This window comes from Lithobates pipiens, unplaced genomic scaffold (genome assembly GCF_037356315.1).
Source record: "Lithobates pipiens isolate NorthernLeopardFrog02 unplaced genomic scaffold, aLitPip1_a1.2 Scaffold_8, whole genome shotgun sequence".
Classification (NCBI taxonomy): Eukaryota; Metazoa; Chordata; class Amphibia; order Anura; family Ranidae; genus Lithobates; species Lithobates pipiens.
The window spans coordinates 685,530,603-685,558,600 of record NW_027507903.1 but is presented as its reverse complement, the minus strand read 5'-3'; the positions used below and the strand labels follow the sequence as shown (position 1 = coordinate 685,558,600).

Here is a 27,998-nt window from a genome sequence, read left to right as displayed (position 1 = left end):
GTAACACGCCAAAACCAGAGAACCAGGAAGGACATTAACCCTTATCCTCCCATCCGGGGTAGCACCTAACTAGCAAATGTCCATCTCCTAACCCCTGAATCAGGCTTTCCTGGTGGAGATGTGAAGAACCCAGATCTGTGGATCTCCTCAGTAGAGAGAAGGAATTGCTTTCTTCAGTTCCACTTGGATGTCTTTTTAATAGAAATAGACACCTAAACAAAAACAAATGAAACACATCTCAAACCACCCCCCCCCCCCCCCCCCTTCAAAAAACACAATCTAAATAAAAGTTAGGTTGCTCTTTTTTTTTTCAAGCCAATTTTTATTTAGGCAACTGAGAGTTTCCGTTCCATCAAAATTTTACTAATGGCAAAATCTATAATTTTTCTAACCATTTTAATGGAACTGGTTACAAATGAAGTCATGATCATTTCTTCCTAACAATCTCTTTTCCCCGGGGTCTTACTTTTGGGGTCTGCTCCGTCTTTTCACATATTACATTAAAGCCCCATCAGAATCATCTAAAACCCATCTCTCCTCCCCTCCCCTGTAAAGAAAAAGTTGACATTAATTTCTTTTTTATTTCAGGTTCTTTATCCAACGATCATCAGAGGATTTTGGCAGCTCTGGGTGACTTGGCTGAAGAGATCTGGAAAGGGAACAGTAAGTTTACCTTATACACCTTACCCACCAAGCCATCTTTTCCCCAAATGCCAATGAAGTCAAAATGCTCCACTCTGCCCTGACTGGTATTTGGCCTCTTCAGGTCTGAGAAGCCCTATAGTGTACAATTTTGGGTGGATTCTGATAATGGACACGTTTCTTCTATCTGAGGAGCAGAGGATAAGGATTGGGATATATGTAGCCATGCCCCCGTAGGGGTTGCTGAACGTTGTGTCACCCTGCCCGGCCAGACATCCCTCTCTCCATCACTCAGAGACACAGAACAGTCCATAAGCTTTTTTTTTTTGTTTTTTTTATTGAGGGGATTGAACTTGGATGGGAAAGGGAAATTATGGGATGCCCAGGAGATCCAGTATAACTTGCTTGGGACTTCTATATACACTCTTGCTTAAGACCTTTTTCCCTTAATCCTCCAGCACTTCACTTGCTACAGACCGTTACTCCTCCAGACTAGCTAGCACCGCATTGTTAGGCTTGATCTAACTCAGCCAGGCGTCAGTGGATTGCCTTTTGCGGGCAGGGGCCCTGGGTCCCTGTGGTGTAGAAATAGTTCGGGAGCTAACTGTCCTCTATTCAGCTACCGCTTCCAGATAGCTCTCTTCAGGCCCTGCCAGCCAGACTGGCTGCAATGACCTCTCACCGCTGCCCTTCCCACAGTCCTCTCTTCTGGTTCTGCACCCATCTCTCAAACTTCAAACTCCCGGTTCTCTCAGGCGTGCCTCCGCAGTCCTCCCGACTGTGCTCCCTCACCAGCCCTCCAGGCTGCGAACAGTTGTACTCCCTGGAATCTCTTAGCAGTGTTCTCTCCCGCTGTCCTCTCCTAGCTCTCTCATGTGCCTCTCCTTCCAGGATCTCTTCTCTCCTCCTGGATGCACCTGATCTCCAGCCCAAGGTCACCCTCCCAGGCTGGGGAGCTCCCAGTGGGCCCCGACAGCCTCCATAATCTCTCCCTCCAGCTCTTCCACTGACAACTCCTCCCCAGCTTGGCTGACCCTGGGTATTTAAAGGAGGCCTGCCTCTTGCCAATCCAAGTTGGGAATTGGTCAAGGCTGATCAAAATACCCCAGGCAGCTCCACCTCCCCTCTCCTCCTCTCTTTCTAGAACCTACTAGAAAGAAGAGGGAGGTGACAGTGATGCTCCCTGTGAGTCACCAAGCCCTACCCTGAGCCACTCCCTACCCTACCCAGAATGAAAACAAACAGGCCTAGCTACCAACTAGGGCTGCCTACATTTTCCTACTCTATAGAAAAATCCTCACCTTAGCACCTACCTAACTAGAGGGTGCTACAATGACATTAATAGTTCCTTCACATATGCGAGGTCTAGATTCTACAGGGCAAAGGTAGGCAACATTGGCACTGCAGCTGCTGTGGAAATATAAGTCCCATGTGGCATTGCGAGCCTGGCAGCCACAGGCATGACCTCCAGATGTATGATGAGGTCTACACTGATCGCTGAGATTGCCTACCACTGGTTTAGAACATTAAACATCTCCGGATCTATTTCTTAAACACCTTTTATCATAACTGTGACAGACTCACCTGGGACAGGGGCTTTTGGAGGGGACTGCAGGCTAGCTGACTATGGGCCCTGGCTTTTAAAGGAACACTACTCTTTGGGAGAGGGGTGCCTGGGGGACCCTTGGAGTAGTCTTGTTGATGATATCAAGTTCATGTCTCCCCAGAAGATACAGACTCTGGAAATCTAGGCCCAGGATCTCTGTTCAGGGCCTAGCCGCCCCATCACCAGCAATGACTGCTTTACACTGTGAGACTCATAGCAGATGTTGATGTCAGCAGCTCCAGCCACCTGTCTTTCACCCATTGTTAATTGTGTTAATTAGGACCTATTGTCTCTATCTGCTAGCAAACTAATGTGGAATTTACTTTGTTGTGACCTTGAGGCTTGGAAGATCTCTGATTAATCACAATATTGTCTTGGTGGCTAGTTGTTTAATGAACTTAAATGTTTCTAGTATATGTTGGCTAATTTGATGGACTCTTGGAGGATCCCCTATGATGGGAGTAGCCATAAGTCAGCTCTACCTCATTACATAGACCCAAAGGTGTAACTAGAACCTTCAGGGTCCCGGTGCAAGAAACCATGAATCCTCTATGGATCAGTGGCAGCCGGGGAGGAGGGGGTGACATTGGGGTCAGTGGTGGGGATAAGGATGACATTGGGGCAGTGGTGGGGTTAGGGATGAGTTTGAGGGCAGTGGTGGGGATAGGGATGACATTGAGGGCAGTGGTGGGGATAGGGATGACATTGGGGCAGTAGTGGGGATAAGGATGGCATCAGGGTCAGTGGTGAGGATAAGGATGACATTGGGGCAGTGGTGGTGATAGGGATGACAGCAGGAGCAGTGGTGGGGATAAGGATGACATTGGGGGCAGTGGTGGGGATAGGGATGACATTGGGAACAGTGGTGGGGATAGGGATGATTGTGGGGGCAATGGTGGGGATAAGGATGAAATTAGTGGCAGTTGTGAGGATAGGAATGACATCAGGCAAGTAGTGGGGATAGGGATGACATCAGTCCACTAGCACAAATGTCATCCCTATCCTCCATCACCATTGGCTGATGGGGGAGAGATGGGATCAGTCAGAGGCAGCAGTGGTGGGGGGGGTGGTATAAGTCAGAGGCAGCAGTGGTGGGGGGGTGGTATAAGTCAGAGGCAGCAGTGGTGGGGGGGTGGTATAAGTCAGAGGCAGCAGTGGTGGGGTGGGATTGGTTCAATCAGAGGCAGCAGTGGTGGGGGGATTAGATCAGTGACACTGGCACTCACCTGCTCTCAGTGTCAGTTATTCCCCCTCCTTCTCCTTGCTCAATGTCTCTGTGTGCCTATCTCCCGACCCAATGCTTCTAACTAGAAGCAGCAGGCGCCTCCACCTCCCCCACAGTGGCGAAACTCCAGGGCCCCATGCCAAGTGTGACTGCTGTGACCCTGGCAGTTCCGCCACTGCATAAACCATTGTGTGATGTTTTGGGTAAATATTTGGGTTATTGTTCATGCGCTGACTGACCTACTTTTTAAGTGTATAAAAAGCCTGTATTTCTGTTAAAAAAAAAACAGTCATTGCTTTGGAGTTTACCTCACATCTTGTCTGCGTACGATGCTTGGGGTAAAAAGGACTGGTATTGGCTCTCAATCTGCTCTGGGCGGTGTGGAGGGCAGGAGGCGTGGTTTGACAAACGGAAGCACCCAGCCAGGGTGCCCAAACAGTTCCATCACAATAACAAAAACCTAAAAAATATGAATGCAAGTTACTCGCTAGGGGGAGAACCTCTAGGGGAATTGAGGATGGAAAAAGACCTGGGGGTCCTAGAAGATGACAAACAAGATTCAAATCCCCATATTTTTTGATAATGCTTTTTGGAAACGTCTAGGTGTGTTAAATAGCCTTTCAGGAGGTAAATGTCTTTCTTGCACGTGTGCGCTGTAATATTTTGTTGTAGAAGATGACCGGCTCAGCAATGGCATGCAATGCCAAGCTGCAGACATCAAGGCCAGCAGACTGTTAGCATGGGTTAAAAAAAGGATTTACTCCAGCGATAAATCTATAATTCTACCACTTTACAGAATTGAGTATGCCATCCAATTCTGTTCACCAATTCTCAGGAAGGATGTGCTAGAACTGGAGTGAGTCCATGTGACAGACCTAGCCGGGACAGAGGCTTTTGGAGGGGATTGAATGCTAGCCTCTTGCCGACCGATCATGGGCCCTGGCATTTGGGGGAACGGTGCTCTTTGTGAGCTGTATGCCTGGGGACCCTTGGGATACTTTGGATTCAGGTCCATACCCCCTAAAGGTCATGTCTCTGAGTCACCTAGGCTGTCTAAAGGATTAGATAACTAGCTCATGTTAATTAGGTTTCTGGTGAGAGGTTGTATGTTCATCCTGCTGTATATATTTGTGTGAGAGCTCAAAATAAAGATTTATTCCTGCATGACCCCCAACACGGAGGCTCATCTCGTCTTGGGGGAGAATTATTCGTATGGGTTTCTTGTTCGCCTGATTGCAGTGTTTGGTAGCTGCCTTGGTGTTTGGGAAGGGAATGTCCTAAACGACTTTAACCCCTTTCCTACACGGGGTGTCGTTACAGTCCAGAATAGGGCAACAAAGCTAATAAGCATGCTGGAGAACCTTAAGTTATGGCGGATGGAGGACCATGGTTATGGGGGATGGAGGAACTCAGTTATGGCGGATGGAGGAGGTCAGCTATAGGGGGATGGAGGACCATGGTTATGGGAGACGGAGGATCTCAATTATGGAGTATGGAGGATCTCAGTTATGGGAGATGAAGGACCTCAGTTATAGAGAATGGAGGCTCTCAGTTATGGTTTACCTGAGTTATGAGGGATGGAGGACCTGAGTTATGGGGGATGGAGGACCTGAGTCATGGAGGATCTCAGTTATGGGGGATGGGGGATCTCAGTTATGGTGGATGGAGGATCTGAGATTATGAGGGATGGAGAATATCAGTTAATGGGGACGAAGGACCTAAGTTATGGGGGATAGAGGACCTTAGTTATGGAATGATCTCAGTTATGAGGGAGGGAGGATCTCAGTTATGGGGAATGGAGGACCTAAGTTATGGGGCTGGAGGACCTCGGTTATGGGGCTGAAAGACCTCAGTTATGGAGGATGGGGGATCTCAGTTATGGTGGATGGAGGATCTGAGATTATGAGAGATGGAGAACCTCAGTTAATGGGGACGAAGAACCTGAGTTATGGGGATAGAGGACCTTAGTTATAGATGATCTCAGTTATGGGGGATGGATGATCTCAGTTATGGGGAATGGAGAACATCAGTTATGGGGCTGGAGGACCTCAGTTATGGGGGCTGGAGGACCTCAGTTACGGAGGATGGAGGAGCTCAGTTAGTGGGGCTGGGGACCTCAATTATGGGGGATAAAGGACCATGGTTATGGGGGATAGAGGACCTTAGTTATGGAGAATCTCAGTTATGGGGGATGGAGCACACCAGTTATGGAGGGTCAAGGACCTGAGTTTTGGGGGATGGATGACCTTAGTTATGGAGGATCTCAGTTATGGGTGATGGAGTAACTCAGGTATGGGGGATGGAGAACTTCAGTAATGGGGGCTGGAGGACCTCAGTTATGGAGGAGCTCAGTTAGGGGGGCTGGAGGAGCTTAGTTATAGGAGATGGAGGACTGCAGGTATGGGGTATGGAGGATCTCAGTTAGGAGGGGTTGAAGGACCTCCGTTTTTGGGGGATGGAGAATCTAATTTATGGAAGATGGAGGAGTTCAGTTAAGGGGGCTGTAGGAGTATAAAATAGTTATACTGTCAGAGAGGTAAGGATAGTAGTAGGATTGGTAGTGTGAGTGGGGAGTGTAGATACATTCAAAAGACTTTTCATTATTCAAACACAATGTGCAAGTATATGGAAATGGTAGGGATATAAACGCACACACATACACAGGTTGAACTGGAGGGACTGATATCTTTATTCAACCTTACCAACTATATAACTCTCTCTCCCCTTCTGTTATTTTCCTTTCTCTCCATCTCTCAGGTTCGGTTGATTCATTGTGTGTTAAAGGCTGGGTGCACCATGGCACAAGCTGCTACTTCCGGTTCCCTAAAATACGATCGTGGATGGATGCCAAAAAAAGCTGCGAGGACAATAAAGCCCACCTGGTGGTCATTGATAGCCAAGAAGAGATGGTGAGTGTAGACACAAGGGGAATGTAATGAGCATTTATCCTTTTTGAGGATACCTCTGATAGTAGATGTGTGTAGCACCCTGGGGTTTAGTCAGGGACGCTCCTCACAAATTTGCCAGGAGTAGTTACCCATGTCAATTGTTAGAGATCCATTGATTTCTCCCTAAGCTTGGACTGGTTGTACTTTTCTCTTCTACCACTAGGTGGCCGGGCATTTGGTGGTATTAGATATGAGAAAGACAACTCAAGGTCAGGTTATGGGTGTATGGGGTATCTCAGCCAATGGGCAGGGGTTTTCTTGAATCCCTTGGCCTGCTGGGAGAGCCTATATACATTCAGGTGGAGTCAGGTGATGGAAGGCTGTCTGGGTGGATGTGTGTCGTGAGCCCCGGGCTGCTAGGCCGGAGATTGGGCCTATCCTGGGGGCATCTGGCTGCCAGGCTGTGTGAGGGCATATCCAGAAGTAAGAGAGCAGTGTAGGGTTGGGATTGCTGTTTGAAGTCCAAGCTGAAGTGATGGTTCTGCCGGCCGGAGAACCTGTCAGTGGTCGGAGGTAAAAGGGAAGCTGTCGCCACAAAAGGACCAACTACCTTTTTTACCAGGGAGTAACTGAAGCAAGTACCGGAGCAGCATTCTCACCGAACGAGCGCGGTGGAGAATCAAGAAATTTCAAGTGGTGACCAGTGGAGGTGACGCTTGCAGAGCAGCCTTGTGAGTCAAGCCAGGGTCCGAGCCGGTCAGCAGGGGTGAAGCTTGAGAAGTATCTGGAGTGCCAAGCTAGGGACCCAGCAGAGAAGCGGGCGTGACGCTTAAGGGAGATGCCACCGCCAAACTTGGAGGAGCTCAAGCGATTCATAGTCAGTGAATCATTGGGTCTAGTGAGAGACCAGGAGCTCAGTGTTGAAGAACTACAAGTAGACGTTGTAGTGGAGCTGAAAGAACTGATATGGTTGAGTTATCATAGGAGACAGCAATCCTGCACGTGCAGGAGTGGCGCCTTTCCCTGTATAGCTGTCCTCCTATTGAAGTTTCGGAGTCTGCCAAATGAGTTTGCAACTAAGGGTGTCCTGGCCCTGACCCTCTTTCCCCCCAAAATGCAAAAAAGGACTGTTAAGAGAAACAAAACCTCAAGAAATGTCTGGTGCCCAACACGTTTGTCCACCTTGCACCCACTATCCCTCACAACCCACCACATAAAGAAGGATATCAGTGATCTTTGGCCTGGAAAGGTCTTATTAGACTGGACAAGGCCAGAGACCTTGCTACACGTGTAATAAGGTGGTAATGAATGGTAGATGGGTGTGCATGCGCACAAGGACAGAAGAACAGAAAATCCCACCCATTTCTGTTTTATGTTCAGATAGACATATGCATATTTCCGTTATGTTTCGGGTGCGTTTGTTCTTTTGCCGCGTACACACGATCGAATTGTCCGGCGTACTTAGTCTGGAGCGTACTTAGTCCGGCGGACTTTCTACCAAATGGACTTGGCCACACACGGACACACGGAAAGTCCGGCGATTGCTGGCGCGATGACGTACAGCACGTACGACGGGACTAGAAAAAGGAAGTTCAATAGTCAGTAGCCAATAGCTTCCTTTTTCGTACTTGCTTCAGAGCATGCGTCATTCTTAGTCCGCCGGACTAGCATACTCACGAACGTATTGTCCGCTGAAACCCAAGTCCGGTGGAAAGATTGGGCTGCAAAACTACTTTCTAAGTCCGCCGGACTTTTTCGATGAAAAAGTCAGCTGAAGCCCACACACGATCGGATTGTCCGGTGAAATGCGGTTAGTGCGCCGGACAATTTGATCGCGTGTACGCGGCATTTGAAGAATTGTGTCTCGTTGTATTCATTATGTTGACCCGATTTGTTTTTCGTATCGTCATCATTCATTTCATATCTTCAGATCTGCTGATTGGTGTGTGTGTGATCCAACTGACTGCTATGAGAAGATCGGAGTGTAAGCTCCTGTGGTGCAGAGAGATTGGCAGTACTGTGGGTTTAATAAGAAAAAAAAAACAGAAAATATCAAAAAAAGTCACATTGTAACAGTTTCCCTATTTTTCCTGAAGGACTTTCTACGTAGAATATCACGATCATCGACTTCGTGGATCGGTCTTAAAAAAGAAAATGGATCCTGGAAATGGGTGGACGGGACTCCTTTGAAGAAAACTCCAACGTAAGACACTGACCCCCCCCCCCCAACTATCAGACTCCCCTCTTATATAGCTGCATAAGCTGAATTCCATCAATGTGAAGTATTTTGTTTTCTGGTCGAAACGGGCGAACAGTTTCGGGCCGAGAATCGGGACATTCGCCCCTCGAGCGCACAGTGAACAGCTGGTTGTTAAGGAGCGGGGCTGGGAAGCCGGCCGCCACGTCCTTAACAACGGATGAGTCATCAGCTGTCAGCGGGCTTCCCCACTGATGGCTGAATGAAAAAAAAAAAAGACCACTGCCGGCAATACAAAAATGTTAAAAATAATGGCACGTGGGTCCCCCCCCCCCCCCCAATCCATATCAAGCCGTTTGAGTCTGGTATGGATTTTAAAGGGAACCCCACGCCAAAGTTTAAAGAAAACTGCACGGGGTCCCCCCATGAATCTATACCAGGCCCTTGAGTATGCAGCCTGGCAGGCCAGGAAATGGGGTGGGGGAGATGAGTGAGCACCCCCCCTCCTGAACCATACCAGGCCACATACCCTTAACATGGGGGGGTGCTCTGGCCTTCCTCAAGCCCAAAGAACCTTGTGCCCATGTTGATGGGGACAAGGACCTCTTCCCTACAACCCAGGTCTGCGGGCAGGGGGCTTATTGGAATCTGGATGCCCCCTTTAACAAAAAGGGGGCCCTCCCAGATCCTGTCCCCCCCATGTGAGTGAGTATGGGGTACATAGTACCCCCCTATGCATTCACCAAAAAAGTTTAAAAAATAAATAAAAACACACACGGTTTTTAACAATTCCTTTATTAAAAATAAAAATGTAGATGTAGATCCATCATCAAAATCAAGACGGCCGGCGCACCGCCGGATCCCCCCAAAAAAATAAAAAAAAACTCTGGCCACGGTGAAGGCTAACCACCGACTGCCTGCTCCGCCGTCTGACAGTTCTTACATTGGTAAAGGGGTGGAGCCATCTGGCAACATTTAGCCTTCGTCGTGGGTGGAGCTTTCTTTTTGTTTTTTTTCGGGACCAGTGGTGCAATTATTTTTCCCCCCTACTCATTCACAAGGGGACGTGGGATCTGGGGGTCCCCTTGTTAAAGGAGGCTTCCCGATTCTGATAAGCCCCCCTGCCCGCAGACCCTCACAACCACTTCCCAGGGTTGTCAGGAAGAGGCCCTTGTCCTTAAGGGGGATAAGATTCTTTGGGGTGGGGGGGCAAAGCCCCCACACTGCCTCAAAGCACCAACACCCCCCCATGTTAAGGGCATGCAGATTGGTATGGTTAACTCACTCGCCCCCCCCCCCATTTTCTGTGTGCTTGGATAAGAGTCTGGTATGGATTTGGGGGGGGGCACCCTACGCCATTTTAATTTAAAAAATGTTGTATTGCCGGCAACGTTTTTTTTTTTTTTTACGAAAAATTTAATTTCATTTTTTTTCTTTGCCAGGTTTGCTGCAGCAGGTTCTATTCATGGTACAGATGCGACACTTTACAGGCAGACTAAGGGGACCCCCCAGGCACGATATTTAAAGGAATTTTTCATTTTTATTGTTTCACTTTAAGTGTCATTAAGAGCATGGCTCCTTTAACCACTTGCCAGCCGCTGCACAACGATATACGTCGGCACAATGGCAGCGGTGGGCAAATGGGCGTACCTGTACATCCCCTTTAAGAGGCGGGGATTAGCAGGTGCCCGCGATCTCCCGGCGATCGTGTTACGGAGCCGCAGAACGGGGAAGTGTCTATGTAAACAAGGCATTTCCCCGTTCTGCCTAGTGACATGACAGAGATCACTGCTTTCTGCCACCGGGAATGGTGATCTCTGTCATGTGACTTGAAGCCCATCCCCCCCACAGTTATGCCCCATACACACGGTCGGACATTCCGACCACAAAATCCGTCTGATTTTTTCCGACGGATTTTGGCCCGAAACTAGTCTCGCATACACACAGTTGCACAAATTTGTCGGAAAATCCGATCGTTCGGAACAAGGTGACGTTCGTAACGTACGATGGGACTACGTAGAGGCCCAGTAGCCAACAGCTTTCGTCTCCAATTTTTTTTGAGCATGCTTGGCACTTTATGCGATCGGATTTTCCGACATAAAAAGTCAGATAGAGCCAACAAACGATCATATTTTCTGACAACATAATCCGATCTGACTTTTTTTCAGTTGGAATTTCCGACCGTGTGTATGGGGCATTAGAATCACTCCCTAGGACACACTTAACCCATTCATCGCCCCCCCCCCCTCCAGTGGTTAACCCCTTCCCTGCCAGTGACATTTACACAGTAATCATTTTTATAGCACTGATCGCTGTATAAATGACAATGGTCCCAAAATAGTGTCAAAAGTGTCCGATGTGTCCGCCATAATGTCGCAGTCACGATAAAAATTGCAGATCGCCGCCATTACTAGTAATAAAAAAAAAATGCCATAAATCTACCCCCTATTTTGTAGACGCTATAACTTTCAATATTATTATTATTATTATTACAAATTTTATTTTTTTATTTTTAGCAGAGGGCCTAAAGAATAAAATGGCGGCTGTTGCAATTTTTTATGTCTCACGGTATTTGTTTGCGTGCGAAACATAATATATAACCCAATTTTTTATTTATTTTTTAATATGAAAGATAAAGTTACGCTCAGTAAAAAGATACCAGATTTTAAAAATTCCACTTTAACATTTTTATTATTATTTAAGTGTAACATGTTGGGTATCTTTTTACTCGGCGTAACTTCATCTTTCACATAAAAAATAAATAAATAATTGGCTTATATATTGTATTTTGCGTGCAACCAAATACCGTGAGACATAAAAAATTGCAACAACCACCATTTTATTCTTTAGGCCCTCTGCTAAAAACAAAAATTAAATCTGTAATAAAATAAATAATAATAAAAATGTTAAAGTGGAATTTTTAAAATGTAATATCTTGGGTATCTTTTTACTCGGCGTAACTTCATCTTTCACATTAAAAAAAAGAAAGAATTGGGTTATATATTGTGTTTTGCACACAAACAAATACTGTGAGACATAAAAAATTGCAACAACCGCCATTTTATTCTTTAGGCCCTCTGTTAAAAACAAAAATAAAATGTGTAATAAAATAAATAATAATAAAAATGTTAAAGTGGAGTTTTTAAAATGTGACATGTTGGGTATCTTTTTACTTGGCGTGACTTCATCTTCCACATTTAAAAAAATAAATAAAAAATTTGGTTACATATTGTGTTTTGGGCACACACAAATACCGTGAGACATAAAAAATTGCAACAACCGCCATTTTATTCTTTAGGCCCTCTGCTAAAAACAAAAAAATAAAATTTGTAATAAAATTAAAAATTCCACTTTAACATTTTTATTATTATTTATTTTATTACAAATTGTATTTTTTAGTTTTTAGCAGAGGGCCTAAAAAATAAAATGGCAGTTGCTGCAATTTTTTATGTCTCACGGTATTTGGTTGCGCGCAAAACAAAATATATAACCCAATTTTTTATTTATTTTGTAATGTTTAAGATAAAGTTACGCCGAGTAAAAAGATACCAGATTTTAAAAATTCCACTTTAACATTTTTATTATTATTTAAGTGTAACATGTTGGGTATCTTTTTACTCGGCGTAACTTCATCTTTCACATTAAAAAATAAATAAAAAATTGGCTTGTATATTGTATTTTGCGTGCAACCAAATACCGTGAGACATAGAAAATTGCAACAAGCGCCATTTTATTCTTTAGGCCCTCTGCTGAAAACAAAACTCTAATGTGTAATAAAATAAATAATAATAAAAATGTTAAAATTGAATTTTTAAAATGTAATATGTTAGGTATCTTTTTACTCGGCGTAACTTCATCTTTCACATAAAAAAAAAAAAAGAAGAAAGAATTGGGTTATATATTGTGTTTTGGGTTATATATTGTGTAAAAAGATACCAGATTTTAAAAATTCCACTTTAACATTTTTATTATTATTTAAGTGTAACATGTTGGGTATCTTTTTACTCGGCGTAACTTCATCTTTCACATAAAAAAAAAAAAAAAATTGGCTTATATATTGTATTTTGCGTGCAACCAAATACCGTGAGACATAGAAAATTGCAACAACCGCCATTTTATTCTTTAGGCCCTCTGCTAAAAACAAAAATCTAATGTGTAATAAAATAAATAATAATAAAAATGTTAAAATTTAATTTTTAAAGTGTGACATTTTAGGGTATCTTATTACTCGGCGTAACTTCATCTTTCACATTTAAAAAATAAATAAAATAAAAATTGCGTTATATATTGTGTTTTGTGCACACATACAAGAGACATAAAAAAAAAATTGCAACAACCGCCATTTTATTCTTTAGGCCCTCTGCTAAAAACAAAAATAAAATGTGTAATAAAATAAATAATAATACAAATGTTAAAGTGATATTTTTAAAATGTAATATGTTAGGTATCTTTTTACTCGGCGTAACTTCATCTTTCACATACAAAAAAAAAAGAAAGAATTGGGTTATATATTGTGTTTTGCGCACAAACAAATACCGTGAGACATAAAAAATTGCAACAACCGCCATTTTATTCTTTAGGCCCTCTGCTAAAAACAAAAATAAAATGTGTAATAAAATAAATAATAATAAAAATGTTAAAGTGGAATTTTTAAAATGTAATATGTTAGGTATCTCTTTACTCGGCGTAACTTCATCTTTCACATAAAAATAAATAAATAAATAAATAAATAAAGAATTGGGTTATATATTGTGTTTTGCGCACAAACAAATACCGTGAGACATAAAAAATTGCAACAACAGCCATTTTATTCTTTAGGCCCTCTGCTAAAAACAAAAATATGATGTTTTGGGGTTCTAAGTAATATTTTTTATCAAAAAAATAAATAAAAACACAGATTTTTACATATATGAGAGAAGACTCAGAATTGGCCTGGCATTGAAGTGGCTAAATGCTAAATTCCCTTAAAAAACATGCCGGAGCAGCCGGGGCGGGGAAATGTTATTTAGTGGCAACCCTTCATCTATCTCAAACCTCCATGCGCGGGGGTCTGATATGAATTATAAAGGAGACCACAAGAAAAAAAAGTAAATGCCCCTCCCCCTCCCCTTTTCCTAGCCAGCCAGGATGAATGCTTGGAGAATCAGGACATGTTCTCGGAAAAGAGTATGAAACAGAGTTTGGGGATACCCCACGCTTTTTTTTTTTCCCATGGGGTTCCCTCTTAAAATCCATACTTGAGACTCATCAAGGATAAGGGTCTGGTATTACTTTTGGGCAAGGGTGGCCTTTGCTATTTTTTAAATTTTTTTTATTTTTAATGAAGATCTCTTCAGAATAAAAAAAAAGTGTGGGGTCCCTTCCAAAATCCACACCAGACCCTTATCAAAGAACGCAGTTTGCTTGGCCAGGAAGAGGGAAGGGGGAGGTGGGGGCAGGGGACATGTGCCCCTCTCTCACCATGGCTGAATCGTACCAAGGGAAGGTATCTCACCATCACTTTATTGTACCAAGTCACAAGCTCTCAACTTAGAGAAGGTATGTTGGCAGGGGAGGCCCCTTCCCTGGCAAAAGCACTTTGGGTCTATGTTGATGAAAACAAGGTCTTCTACCACCCATCCCTGGCCAATGGATGTGGGGAGCTGTCGGAGGGGGGATATTGAAATTTGGAAGCCCCCTTTAAAATAAGGCGGCCATCCAATATGTGGGCTCCCCCCAGGTAAATGATGAGGGACACATAGTCCTCCTTCTCAGACACTAAAACAAAATAAGACGTAAAGAGCTGAATGTAGACAAACTTGTCCACCAGCCAGCAGGACCGTGGTTGCTAGGGCACCCTCTGCATCTTAGCAACCAATAACGCTGGTGACCTGTACAGTAGGATCAGTATCGATTATTGGTGGAGATTCGGATGGGTGAATGAGCCAAGCGGTTCAGTTGTTCTACAGAAAAGCTAACACGTAGGGTTTGGGGTGGCCCGGCCCCCATCTCAGAGATTTTACCTATTTCTAGGCACTTCTTTATTAAATAAAATCAGCAGTTCAGTACTTTGGCCTGGCCACTGATTTCTTTTTTTTTTTTTCTTGCAGTTTCTGGGCGCCTGGTCAACCTGATAATTTTGCCATTCAGTACGACGAAGATGACGATGAAGTGGAAGCCGAAGACTGCGCTCACCTCGTTGATGCGGATAGCTGGCATGACATTAGGTGTTCCCAGAGTTTTGCATATATATGCGAGAAGATAATATCTTGACCGGCTCTCTACCGAATCCTTCTGTTCGTGACCTCTCCGCCATCAACAGCGAAGGACAATCTATTGACCACGCAGGACATGCTTTGGGGTTTGTAGTATCTGGGGAATGGGATGGCCTTGGTGTCCACAACTGCCCCAAAATCTTCTTCTCATGAAGGAACTAAATTGGCTGGTGTCAAAGTGCAGTTTGTTCCAAGACCCTTGTGTCCCGTGTGTCCCCAGGCCTATACACAGGGAGCATGTAGTCCCTCTTATTGAAATAGCATTGAAGTATACCCTTACGGGTGTGGTCAGAGCAATGCCAAGAGTGGTGCCACCCACTGCTCTTCAGAGACCACACCTAGTGTGCAGCTATGTATCTTCTGTCTACCTACAAAGACTCTGAAAACGCTGCTATATTCAGACCCTAATCGAAATGTATGAAAAGAACAAAATAAAAGAAAGAAAAATATATTAAAAATGATTTAAAAAAAAAATGTATACATTATAAAGAGCAATTATTCTACTATAGATTTTTTTACAGAGGTAGATATACCGTATTGAGTGGAATTTGGAACACAGGGTGGGGTATAATGGTTCTGTAGAATGGTTAAGAAGTCTGATGTGTAATGTGTTCCTGTAGGTCCTATCCAACGCATTTCATCAATGGACTTCATCAGTGAAAAGCCAGTTTTGGGGGATCATTTTAAGCATTCATTTTTACTTTTTAAATTCTAAGGCAGTCTTTCAAAACCAGGGTTTTAAGAAACTCAAAAAGTTCCTCCAGAGGTTGGTAGGGGTTCCTTGATCCATGTGGAATATCTATCGCTATGAAAAGTTACCACTGACACCAATTAACTTTTTAACTATCTGTAGGGGGGGGCATTCTTCTACAAAGCGCCGCTGCAGGCGGTTTTAACCCTTTTTCGGATAGCGAATAGCACCGCTAAAACGACAGTAAATCGCGTTTTACCGCCGACGCCCCCACCGCCCCCACCGCCCCCACCGCCCCAATGTGAAAGTAGCCTAAGTATAAAATCAATACCGTGCATTCTACGTAAAGTAACGGACAACTATATTAACTAGAAAAAGTGTGTACACCCACTTCGCATAACTCATGCAATAGAGAAAGGAGATGACTAGAACCCTCCTCACCCTTTTATACACCTCAATGTTAAAGGGAAACTGGAACAAAAAGTGGTCCATAGACTTCACTTTACCAACACACTCTGTTCTAGGACAATCCCGATCATCCACAGGGCGATGCTTAAGGTTCCCTCTTACATAGAGACTTCCATAAAAAACAGGCCAGGCTTAAGTCCTAAACTTCAAAGGGATTCTTTCCAAATTGATTAAATGCGACCACTCCGTCATTTTTGAGTCAAATCAATCCCTTAAGGCCCAGAAGCTTCCTGGGAAGGTACTTGATGTTCTCCACTGTCACCTGCCACTTCTCAAGTAATTTCAGACATGGGAAAACGTTGGTCGGGAGCGTGCCATGTCGGGCTCTCAAACTTTTCACAAGCCCGCCATCTTCCCAGCATCACAGAAAAAGCTGAAACCAAGATTTAAAAATATCCACCTGTCCTGGCAGGGGTCTCTGCTAACATATTATCAAGATTGTAGTTTAAAAGGAGTAGAGAAAAGAAAACTATTGGTTTTACCACTCCTAGACCACCCTCCCATCTGGACAGGTAAGTTACATTGAGTTTGATCAGGTTCAGTCTATTTCCCCATAACAGTTGGAAAAAGCAGCTGTACAGCATGCATAGAGAGATGCTGGCAAGATACAGACAATGCTGACATATAAAAAGATCAGGATCAGGTAAGTTTTGATCAAGTCAACCCCAACCCTCAAGGAAAGCTTCCATTTCTTCCAACTTACTACTTTGGCATTAGCATCCACCATCCCGCTTTCCAAGTTTCGATGACCATAATCATCAGGACCACATTTGATGCCCAACACTTTAATTCCCTGCTAGGGCTCTGGGAAGGCATCCGGAAGTTCAAATCTTTCACCCTCCTCACCCATCCAGAAAACATCACTTTTTTTTTAGCAGTAGAGAGGCTCCCAACGACCAGCTGGAAAAGTACAGCAGCAGGTTACCAAGGAGGATTACGCAGGCTCATCTGTGGTGCGGGGTCTGAGCACTAACCGGTGTTCTCCAGAGCTCCTGACAGTGGGGATGGATTTTGCTGCATGAGAGCACCAGGTCACGTTCCTCAGGATCTCCCTACCAGTAGGTGAGCAAGCCAGGGTCCAGTAGCAGATATAGGAGATAGAGATCAAACAAAAGCGTAGTTGAGGAACAAGCCAATGTTCAGTAACAAATAGCTGCAGGTTGGGAGTACCAGGTTACGTTCCTCGGGATCACCCCACTAGAAGGTGAGCAGGCCAGGGTCCAGAAGCAGATATAGCAGGTAGGGATCAAGCAGAAGAGTAGTTGAAGAATGAGCCAAGGGTCAGTAAAGAGTGGTATTGAAGATAAGGACAGCTGCAGGAGTGACAAGATCAAGATATTGGCTGGAGAGAGCACCACTCGCCTAACTGGGAATTGACCTCATTATTTTGATGTTTAATACCGGGGTTTTGACTGCAGTTAGATGACCTAATCCCATTATTGAAATTTCCCTCAGGTGCCGGACTTTCCGACAAAACTGGATGGACTTGGGTCTTTTTTCAACCTTACTAAGTATGTAACTATATAAGTAAGTGACCCTGAGCAACTGATTACATGCTGGATCGCTTTTAGAAGTGTCGGGAGGAGTGGCCCCGCTCTCTGGTGGTTCTCGGGCATACTTGGCTGATCGCAAAGCCCAGAATATCGATCTGGCAGTTGTGGCGGCTGGCCACAGAGAAGAGCAGAGAGAAGATGGTCTCTGCATGACGTCAATTTTTATAAAATAAATACAAATATATATATATATTTTTTTTTAAGGGGCCCATCCCTCTGTGATCATGTGCAGTGTTAAACGCATACCTAAGTCATGCTTACAGATGTAAACGGTGTTCACACCACGCATGTGAGGTTTCGCTTCAAGTGATAGAGCGAGAGCAATAATTCTAGTACTAGACCTTCTCTGTAATGCTAAGCTGGTAACCTGTGAAACATTTACACCCCTTTCACACCAGGGCGTTTTGCAGGGGCTAAAGCGTTAGAAATAGCGCCTGCAATCCGCCCTAAAGAAGCTGCACCATTGTGTGTAGTGTGAAAGCCCCGAGGGCTTTCACACTACAGCGGTGCGCTGGCAGGACGTCAGAAAAAAGTCCTGTTAGCAGCTTCTTTGGAGCGGTGAAGGAGCAGTGTGTTTACCACTTCTCCACCGCTGCTCCCCATTTAAATCAATGGGGCAGCGCTGTAATGCCGCCGGCAAAACTTCGCTATTGCTGCGTATTGCCGGCGGTTTTAACCCTTTTGCGGCCGCTAGCCGGGGTAAAAGCGCCCCACTAGTGGCCGAAATGCGCCGCAAATCCGGCGGTAAAACGCCGCTAAAAATAGCAGCGTTTTACCGCCAACGCAAAGGGCGGTGTGGTGTGAAAGGGGTCTTAAAGCTTCACCTATGGAGATTTTTATGTACCATAGTTTATGGCCTTTCGACAAGCGTGCACAGTTTTAAATCATGGCATGTTAGGTATCTGTTTACTTAGACATTATGGTGTAACGTCATCCTTTTATATTTTACAAGAAAATTGGGTTAAAATGTATATTATTTTATTTTTATTTTTATTCATTAAAGTGCTTTTTTTCCCAAACAAATTGCTTTTTAAAAAAAACGCTACGCAAATACCGTGTGACATCAAAAATTGCAACGACTGATATTTTATTCTCTAGGACCTCTGCTTAACCACTTACAGACCGGACCATTTTGCTGGTCAAAGACCAGACCACTTTTTGCGATTCGGCACTGCGTTGCTTTAACTGACAATTGCGCGGTCGTGCGACGTGGCTCCCAAACAAAAATGATGTCCTTTTTTTCCCACAAATAGAGCTTTCTTTTGGTGGTATTTGATCACCCCTGCGGTTTTTATTTTTTGCGCTATAAACAAAAATAGAGCGACAATTTTGAAAAAAACGCATTATTTTTTACTTTTTGTTATAATAAATATCCCCCAAAAATATATATAAAATTTTTTTTTCCCTCAGTTTAGGCCGATACGTATTCTTCTACATATTTTTGGTAAAAAAAATCGCAATAAGCGATTATTGATTGGTTTGCGCAAAAGTTATAGCGTTTACAAAATAGGGATAGTTTTATAGCATTTTTATTAATCATTTTTTATTATTTTTGTTTTTTTACTAGTAATGGCGGCGATTAGCGATTTTTATTGTGACTACGACATTGTGGGGGACCCATCGGACATTTTTGACACATTTTTGGGACCATTGTCATTTATACAGTAATCACTGCTATATAAATGCAGTGATTCCTGTGTAAATGACACTGGCAGTGAAGGGGTTAACCAGTGGGTGGCAGTGTAGGGGTTAAGTGTTCCTAGGGGGTGTGTTACTAACTGTGGGGGGTTGGGCTTTCATTTAGTGAACACTGATCTCTGCTCCAATCACATGGAGCAGAGATCAGCATCACTAGTTGCTAGGCAGAATGGAGAAATGCTGTTTACACGGCATTTCCTCCATTCAGCCGTCCCGTGAGACGATCGCGGGTCGGCGATCGAGTCCGCGGGACCCGCGACCGGACTCACGGGGGTCCCGACCGGCACGCAAACGCGCCGCCGGCGGCGCGCTCGTGATGGCAGGGTGGCATTGAAGATTGGACGTACCTGTACGCCAATATGCCTGCCCGTGCCATTCTGCAGACGTACATCGGCGTGCGCTGGTCAGGAACTGGTTAAAAATATATAATTGTTGGGGGTTGGGGATCTTCTGTCTTCTCTCCTCCGTGCGGCGTCTTCTGGGTAATGGGTCGCGCTGTGTTCTGGGAACCGTGTGTCCCAGAACACAGCACGCCCCATTCACAAAGCGCTGAGCGACTCGCGCATGCGCAGTAGGAAAGGGGCAGTGAAGCCGCAAGGCTCCACTGCCTGTTTCCCTTAGCTAAAATGGCGGCGCCGGGACCCGAGAGCCGAGGGACGGGTCAGCCTCGGGCGGCCGGCATCACGGGCACCCTGGACAGGTAAGTCTGCTTATTAAAAGTCAGCAGCTACAGTGTTTGCAGCTGCTGACTTTTAATTTTATTTTATTTTTTTAAACCGGCCCTCCTCTTTAAGTGGTATAATCTGGCAAACAGGAAGTGTAAAGACATGGCTTAAATTGAAAGTTAAAGGGAGGAGCATAGGTTTCAAATTTCCCCCCGCCCCAAAGCACCCCCCTCCCCCCCCATGTTGAGGGCATGTGGCCTGGTATGGTTCAGGAGGGAGGGGGCCGCTTGCTCGTCCCCACCCCCTTTCCTGACCTGCCAGGCTGTGTGCTCAGAAAAGGGTCTGGTATGGATTTTGGGGGGACCCCGTGCCGTTTTTTCGGCGTGGGAGTTCCCCCTAAAATCCATACCGAACAGAGGGGCCTAGTATGCCTAGTATAGAGTTCCCCTTCCAGATCATCAGAGCACAAGTCGCACGCCAAAGTCAGATCAGTCAAGACGGCGATCTGACTTTGATCCGACTTCAGTGATATTCAATGGGCTGAAGTAGGATCAAAGTCAGACCAAAGTAGTGCAGGGAGCATTTTCAAAGTTGGACCAGTTAAGTCGGCTCCCATAAGGAAACACTGATTTTCACACGTCATGCCAACATGAGCTCCCAACGTCGGAGCGTTTGTCGTAGCAGTGTGAACCCGGCCTCAAGGTTTAAGAAAAACAAGATTCAAGGTAGGATTATTCAGGGAATTGTCCAATGAGCCCCTCCAGCATCCCAAGTGGCTCAGCAAAAGGAGACATTGTCTGACATGGCAGAGGTCACAGGTTCAGACCTGGGTCCTGCCAGAGTATTTAATTTTTTAAAGGATAAGTATTTATCACTTTTGCCTCTAGGGGGTGCCGATTTGTAGACAAAATTATGTGTTAAAAAATCTAAAAAGTAGCATACAAAAATACATATCTCCCATTAATTGACATAAAACCCTACCATGTACCTGGTGGAGACCGAGTTGACGAGAAGGCTTCCCCTCCTGTTCTGATTTTCCCCGGGGGTTGATGACAGAATAGGGCAGGACATGGGGTGGCATGGGTGTCTGAGAAGATTTCTGGCCAGAAGAAGGTCTGGATGATGCCGAGTGGCAGGGGATACAGAACATGAATGTGTGCAGAATGCCATTGTGGGAACTTGTAGATCCAGAAGACAGACCTGAGATCAGACGAGGAGACGTTGGCAGCAACCGTACAGCGGAGAAGCAGATTCAGAAGGCAAAAATGGAAGCCAAGCCGGGGTCACTATCACACGGACAGGGGCGGACTGACCATTGGGTCACTCGGGCACTGCCCAAGGGGCCCCGAGCCACTAGGGGGCCCCATCAGCCTCATTAAAACCAGGGACAGTATGTAAAAATCTGTGTTTTGTTTTTGAAATGTCCCTTAGGCCTCTTTCACACGGGGCGGATCAGTAATGATCCGCCCCGTGAAGATCCGCTCGCTCAGCGGGGATCGCTCCGTTGTCCCCGCTGAGCCGGCTGCGGACAGGGCGGTCTCCACACACTGTGCGGGGACCGCCCTGTCAGATCTCCGCTCTCCTCTATTGGGATCGGACGAGCACAGACCGTCTGTCCGTGTTCGTCCGATCCGCTCTGCAGACGGATAGAAAAATAGGATTTTCCTCCGTCTGCAGAATCGGACTGTTGCGGAGGCGGACGAAATCGGGTGTCTGCGGATTCTCATCCGCAGACACCCGCTATCCCATAGGGATGAATGTATGTCCGTATTTCATCCACAAACGGATGGATGAAATACGGACATATCGTCCGCATGTGTGAAAGGGGCCTTACCGACATCCTTTTGGTCTAAAAATCCCGAAATTATAGCTGCCCTACCTCTCCAGTACCTTCTAAGACAATAGAAACATGTCCGTGTATACTGTGTGATTGTATACTGTGTGTGTGTGTATACTGTGTGGCCCCATAATCTTGGATTGCCTGGGGGCCCCATAATCTCCTATTGCCCAGGGGCCCCATGATTTGTCAGTCCACCCCTGCACACGGACAGGAATGATACCAAACTAATAAGCAAGAAGCAAAGTCAGATTTGCCAGCCAGAGGTCAGGGAACAGAAGGTTTGAGATCAGGAGAAGTCAGGAGAGGAACTGGGTCAAGCACAGAAGAATCATTGAGCAGGGCCTGATCAAGGGTCACAGGAGCTAAAAACCACTCAGCAATTATCTTGAATTCTGCAATACATTAAGTAGGCCACTGGGCACCAAAGTTAGTGCCAGCATGACTAGTGTAGCCTGAATGTTCCCCTCCTTTTGTACCCCTACCAAGTACCTTACCCTTAGAAATGAGACCACACCTATAATTGGAGTAAACTGGCCACAACAGCCTTTATTAAACACAAAATAGAACTCACTCCAATAAACTTGTATATATAATAAATATATAAATATATATAAATAACTTTTTAACATCAACAACATAAAATGCCCATTCTGGTGATCTCTGACGGTGACCCCACTTAAACCAACACCAACTCACTGCAGTACACATGACCAACTTTTCCAAGGCCTCCACCTGTGACCGGTCGGAGACAACTTCCGTCAGTGAACATAGCCGTATTCCATCCACCGTTCCCGGAATACCCAGAGGGGCCAATCTTTCGATGAGCCCCCCCACACCCTCAGATCCCTTCTGAGTAACCGTCTACTGTCAGAAACCACCAGAAACACCGCCCGACTTCTAGCATCCTTCAGCTGTCGTGACGGCCTAACGATACCTGTAAAAGAAGAAAAAAAACAGCAACAAAAAACACACCAAACAAACACCTAAAATTAGGGCGGGCGGGTGGGAAAAACTGCCTCCTCTGTCGTCTTCCAGACTCCAAATGGTCTCCTTCCGCTCCTCCCCTCCTTTTATTTGGCTCCTCCCCTTCCTCTAAAACAAACTTCCTTCACTCAACTTCTCACTCTGCTCCACCTACAGCATTGTTAACCCTCTAAGTCCCTCAGTCACCCTGTCATGCCCAGCACTCCCTAGTCCCTTTGGTCCCTATTCCGTGCTTCTCTTTCATGTCAATGCACCTGCATAGTCAGGATCCTGTGCACAGGTCTGCAGACATGCACAGATCTTCTGACATAATCATCTACCCGGCTTTCCCAACAAAGCCACATATTCAACGATGCATATTTGCAAAATCACAAAATTAGTGAATGGTAGATAGCTCTCTATTTAGAGTGTGCATGTGCCCTTGACTGCTGAGGTGCGATGGGCCTAGGCCCCAATTAACGTAACACGATGGGATCAAATCCCCCACCACCCCTTGCCCTTTACCCCATTAAATAAGTAGGTTGGAAAGGGGCAAGGCCACAGCTTTATTAAATTTCAACACATAACATGTAAATGTACAAAAAGTGTTGCGCTAGAAGTAAATACAATGTGAAAGTGCGCTAATAATAACTAGATATCACACTCATTTATATTTAAAAATAATAAACATCTAGAGCAATGCTTAATAACAAATAAACTGTAGACAAAAAAGGGAGAAACAAGAAAGTCTTTTGCTAGAAAATCATGATTGTGCTCGCCCTTGGTGCAGACAAAAAGATGTGGAAATATTCATTCCATCCGTGGAATATTTGATCCAAAGAAACACCCTGGTGCTGACACCACCACACACAGAAGAAAGATGTGAGCTTACCGACTCCCAATGACCCCAATGAGCATACGCTCCAGGGGTCAAAAACGCTTTTCAATTATATCGGTAGGAAATCCTCAGGTCAGAAAAGATGAACTTTCAATATTGATGGTAACTCCTCTCTTGTTCAAACTGAATTGGACACGGAGACAGTACTCCCAGAAGGATCACACTCTCACTCACGGAACCATATGGGACAAGAAAAATTGGGCCAAATAGCGTAATTCCGTACAATAAACAAATTTATTAAAGTAAAATCACACTTACATTAAAGCAGTGAAATAAGCGCTTTGCAAATAGAAAGGCAGCAGTAGAGTCCTCCTGACGCGTTTCGTCTCCTTGGACATCGTCTGGGGTGTCACTCCACTGCTGCACCACGTGCTTTTATAGTCATAATGATTGAAATCCCCCTCCCGGTGTCACTACAGGCCACTTCCGGTTTCGGTCCCAAAATGGCTGCCCCGCGTGTGTTTCAAGCCTTGTCTTCAACTCCAGGAAGTGAATAACCCAGATGGAAAGAAATCTAATTATGGGCTAAAACATCAAGTGGAAAAGAAAGAAAAGGGCCATTGGTAATTATGTGACCTATATTATAAGGGTCACATAGCGCCGTTCATCTTATAAATAATATATTGACTTGTTCCACAGAGTGAGAAACAAAAGAGAATTACATTGCTAATACTATGGTGACCTGGAAGTGACGCGGGCAATAGTCCATCGTCACTTCCACTTGGTACAATCAAAGAGCACCAGTGAGCTGTAATGCAAGCACACGTGTTGCCAGTCACAGTCGTACTGTGAGCACTCAACCAAAAGAGGGAAGTGGTGCCTATCCTTACCATAAGTGCTGGACAGACAGCCTACTTCCAATTTTCCATCGAGGGCATATCCCATTACAGCAACTTTAACTGCTGTCAAGGTCAAGAACCCGCAGCAAGCTGTGACATACTATAACAGAGGGGAAAAAAAAGGGGCAGGAGGGTGGGCAGCTCTTCCAACCAACTCTTCCGAAACACCCCAGAATTCCCTGGGGCACACGTTCCCTGAGCTCAGGCCCATCCCACCCCCATGTTACAACCAATTGTTCCCCTTGACCGGCACCTGGCCATTCCCCCATCAGTCAAGGCTCTCTTTGCCTAGGGAGGGGGCTCAAGAGGCCTTCATTCTCTTCCCAAAAGTAACATGGCAGCTGGGTGGGGTGCCACTTGGTAAAAGCAAAGAGACAAATTTGGCGTTATTATAATGGTGATCTTTGGGGGAACCCGTACAGTACTCACATCAGGAGGTAGATGTACATGGAATAGATACAAGGTGACTAACAGAGAGCCCCTGCCCATGAAGTAAAGAACTCCCATCTCCCATCCAACCATTCCCCAGCGTGGATTCAAACTATAATATTTTCATTATCACACTGAATGAAATGATGAGCCACCCACATGCAGGGAGTTACACAAGCCGGCTATGTGTCAGCAGGGTGACAAGCTCTCATGAAGTGCAAGGATCGGCTGTTAGATTCACTCATGAGGAAATAATTCAGATCACTTCCCATTTTCTTCTTATTCAGAAAATGATGATATTTCTGTATTTTGTCTCTGGATTATGCTGGGTACATACTATTATTATTATTATTATTATTATTATTCAGGATTTTTATAGCGCCAGCATGACATTTGTAGGACTCAACCCAGTGTTATATTTCTATATTACCTCAGAACCTTCATAACCCGGCCTACCCGCCCCCTCCCCCCCCTCCAAACCCCGTCCCTCTTAACAAATGACTGGACAGATTTTTGGAGTAAATGGCCATCAGGCCTAAACTTTATTAACAAAAATATAATCTTTAATAAATACCAACATTTAAATACGGTAAAACTTTCCCAGCCTTTCCAAGGGGTCATGGGTACGTAGCATCACAACATAAAATGGTCACTGCCTGCCAACAACTTCAACTGTAACCTCTTGACCTCCAGACGGCAACCCCTGTCTCGGAGGCTATAACCAACTGTAGCAGTGACCTACCCGTTTTAAACCCTTCCAGGTTAAACCCTCGTAACCTGGAAGTACATAAAACCACCCCCCCATCCCATGGATGGGTACAGCAGGCCTTTTACCTGTACCTCACTTCCTCATCTAAAGCCCCCAGAACCGCCCAACGAAACACACTATCACCCAAGACCGAAGCCCCGTACCAAAACCAGGGAGGGTGGGTGGAGATTGCTTCCTCCTCCGCTCTCCAACTTCTAGCATTGTCCCTGCTAGCACGTAATAGACGCCGTGGCTCCGCCCACCCCCTAACCATTAAAGCGGCCATACACCCCCCTTAAAACGGCGACTGTGCAGTCCAGCACATGTCATGCCGTCCCTATGCCTACCTCCCCTTGTGGATGCTAGCTGCAAGACTCACTATTTACGCAGAGCTTTACAATATAAAAAGGAGACAATAAAGTTACAATACAATAAAATACAAGAGGATTAAGAGGGCCCTGCTCAGAAGAGCTTGCAATCTAATAGGGTGGGGCAGGTGGTACAAAAGGTTATAACTGTCGGGAATGAGCTGTTGGAAGTGGTAGGAGATGAGTTTGAGACGTGATAGGCTTCCCTGAATTAGATGAGTTTTCAGGGATCGCCTGAAGGTAGCAAGAGTAGGGGATAGCCGGACCAGTGGAGGTAGCGAGTTCCAGAGGATTGGAGAGGCTCTGGAGAAATCCTGGAGATGAGTGTGGGAGGAGGAGATGAGAGAGCTTGAGAGTAGGAGGTTTTGAGAAGAACGGAGGGTGCGATTTGGGTGATATTTGGAGACAAGTTTGGTGATGTAGCTCGGGGCAGAGTTGTGAACGGCTTTGCATGTTGTGATTGGTATTTTGAATTTAATTCGCTGGGTGATTGGGAGCCAGTGTAGGGATTGGAGGAGAGGGTTGGCAGACACTGAATGGAGACCAGTGTAGGGATTGGAGGAGAGGGTTGGCAGACGCTGAGCGTTTGGTAATGTGAATAAGTCTGGCAGCAGCATTCATGATAGACTGAAGAGGAGATAGCCTATGGAGAGGCAGGCCAATGAGAAGGAAGTTGCAATAGTCAATGCGAGATATAACAAGGGAGTGAATGAGGTGCTTGGTGGTTTCATTTGTTAAAAAGGGGCGAATTTTAGAGATGTTACGGAGGTGAAATCTACAAACACACGGCCAGACTTTCTGGCAGACTACGTCCGAAGGTCTTCCCGACTGACTTTTCAGCGGAGTTCCGACGGACTTTCCAAACTAACGGACTTGGCCACACACAATCACGCCAAAGTCCAACGGATTCAACCGTGATGACGTACGACTGGACTAGAATAAGGAAGTTCATAGCCAGTAGCCAATAGCTGCCCTAGCATCGGTTTTTGTCCATCGGACTTGCATACAGACGAACTGACTTTTCGACCTGACTCAAGTCTGTCAAAAAAGATTTGAAACATGGTCTAAATCTAAACTCCGTCTGATTTTTCGACAGCAAAGGTCCGGTGAAGCCCACACACGGTCGCATTGTCCAACGGATTCGTTCCGTCGGACCTTTGCTGTCGAAAAGTCCGGCCGCGTGTACGCGGCATTACACTTAGTCTGCTGCCTGACCTGACTTTGAATTGTCTCTGAATTATGCTTTGCCTGGTGCCTACCCCAAATTATGTTTCCCCTCTTGCTTTTCCTGGACTCATACTTCTATTGGATCACCCTTCTTCTACTGCCTGCCTGACCTTGGATTGTCTTTGAAATACACTATATTACCAAAAGTATGGGGCGCCTACCATTACACGCACATGAACTTTAAAGAGAAAGTAAACCCTGATGGGTTTACTTCCTCTTTGTTTCCCTGAAAAGGTAAAGCATAATGGATTTCTAGGCATCACATTTACCTGGCACAGGAGCCAGCGATGTCACCGCTGTCCCCTCTAGCACGGAGCGTCCATCTTCTTTCCGGGTATTGTGGCTCCGGCGCTGTGATTGGCCGGAGCCGCGATTACGTCACTCCTGCGCATACGCACGGGAGCCGCCACTAACGGCATATCGCCGTTATCAGTGGCATGCTCAGCCGGTGCCTGCCTTTTTGCAAAATATCTCCTAAACCATGTAGGTTTAGGAGATATTTCTTGGACCTACAGGTAAGCCTTAATCTAGGCTTACCTGTAGGTCAAAGTGGTCTGTAAGTGTTTTCAACCACTTTAATGGCATCCCAGTCTGTAGGGATCAATATTGGGTTGGCCCACCCTTTGCAGCTATAACAGCTTCAAGTCTTCTGTGAAGGCTCTCCGCAAGGTTTAGGAGGGTGTCTATGGGAATGTTTCACCATTCCTCCAGAAGAGCATTTTTGAGGTAAGGCAAGAAGGCCTGGCTCGCAGTTTCCGCTCTAATTCATCCCAAAGGTGTTCTGTCGGGTTTTGAGGTC

The 27,998-nt window shown here is 45.3% G+C and overlaps 1 protein-coding gene across 3 annotated transcripts in view; it reads left to right on the top strand.

The window, feature by feature from the left end:
- The window catches only part of LOC143962179 (asialoglycoprotein receptor 1-like), a 48,857-nt gene extending 33,595 nt beyond the window's left edge, over positions 1 to 15,262 (top strand). For all 3 annotated transcript variants that reach the window (XM_077471510.1, XM_077471509.1, XM_077471511.1), the window contains 4 exons: positions 589 to 663; positions 6,231 to 6,382; positions 8,458 to 8,564; positions 14,648 to 15,262. In XM_077471510.1, coding sequence (XP_077327636.1) covers positions 589 to 663; positions 6,231 to 6,382; positions 8,458 to 8,564; positions 14,648 to 14,810 — 497 coding nt within the window. In that variant the 3' untranslated portion in view covers positions 14,811 to 15,262. The remainder of the gene's footprint in view (positions 1 to 588; positions 664 to 6,230; positions 6,383 to 8,457; positions 8,565 to 14,647) is intronic.
- Positions 15,263 to 27,998: the final 12,736 nt, after the last annotated feature.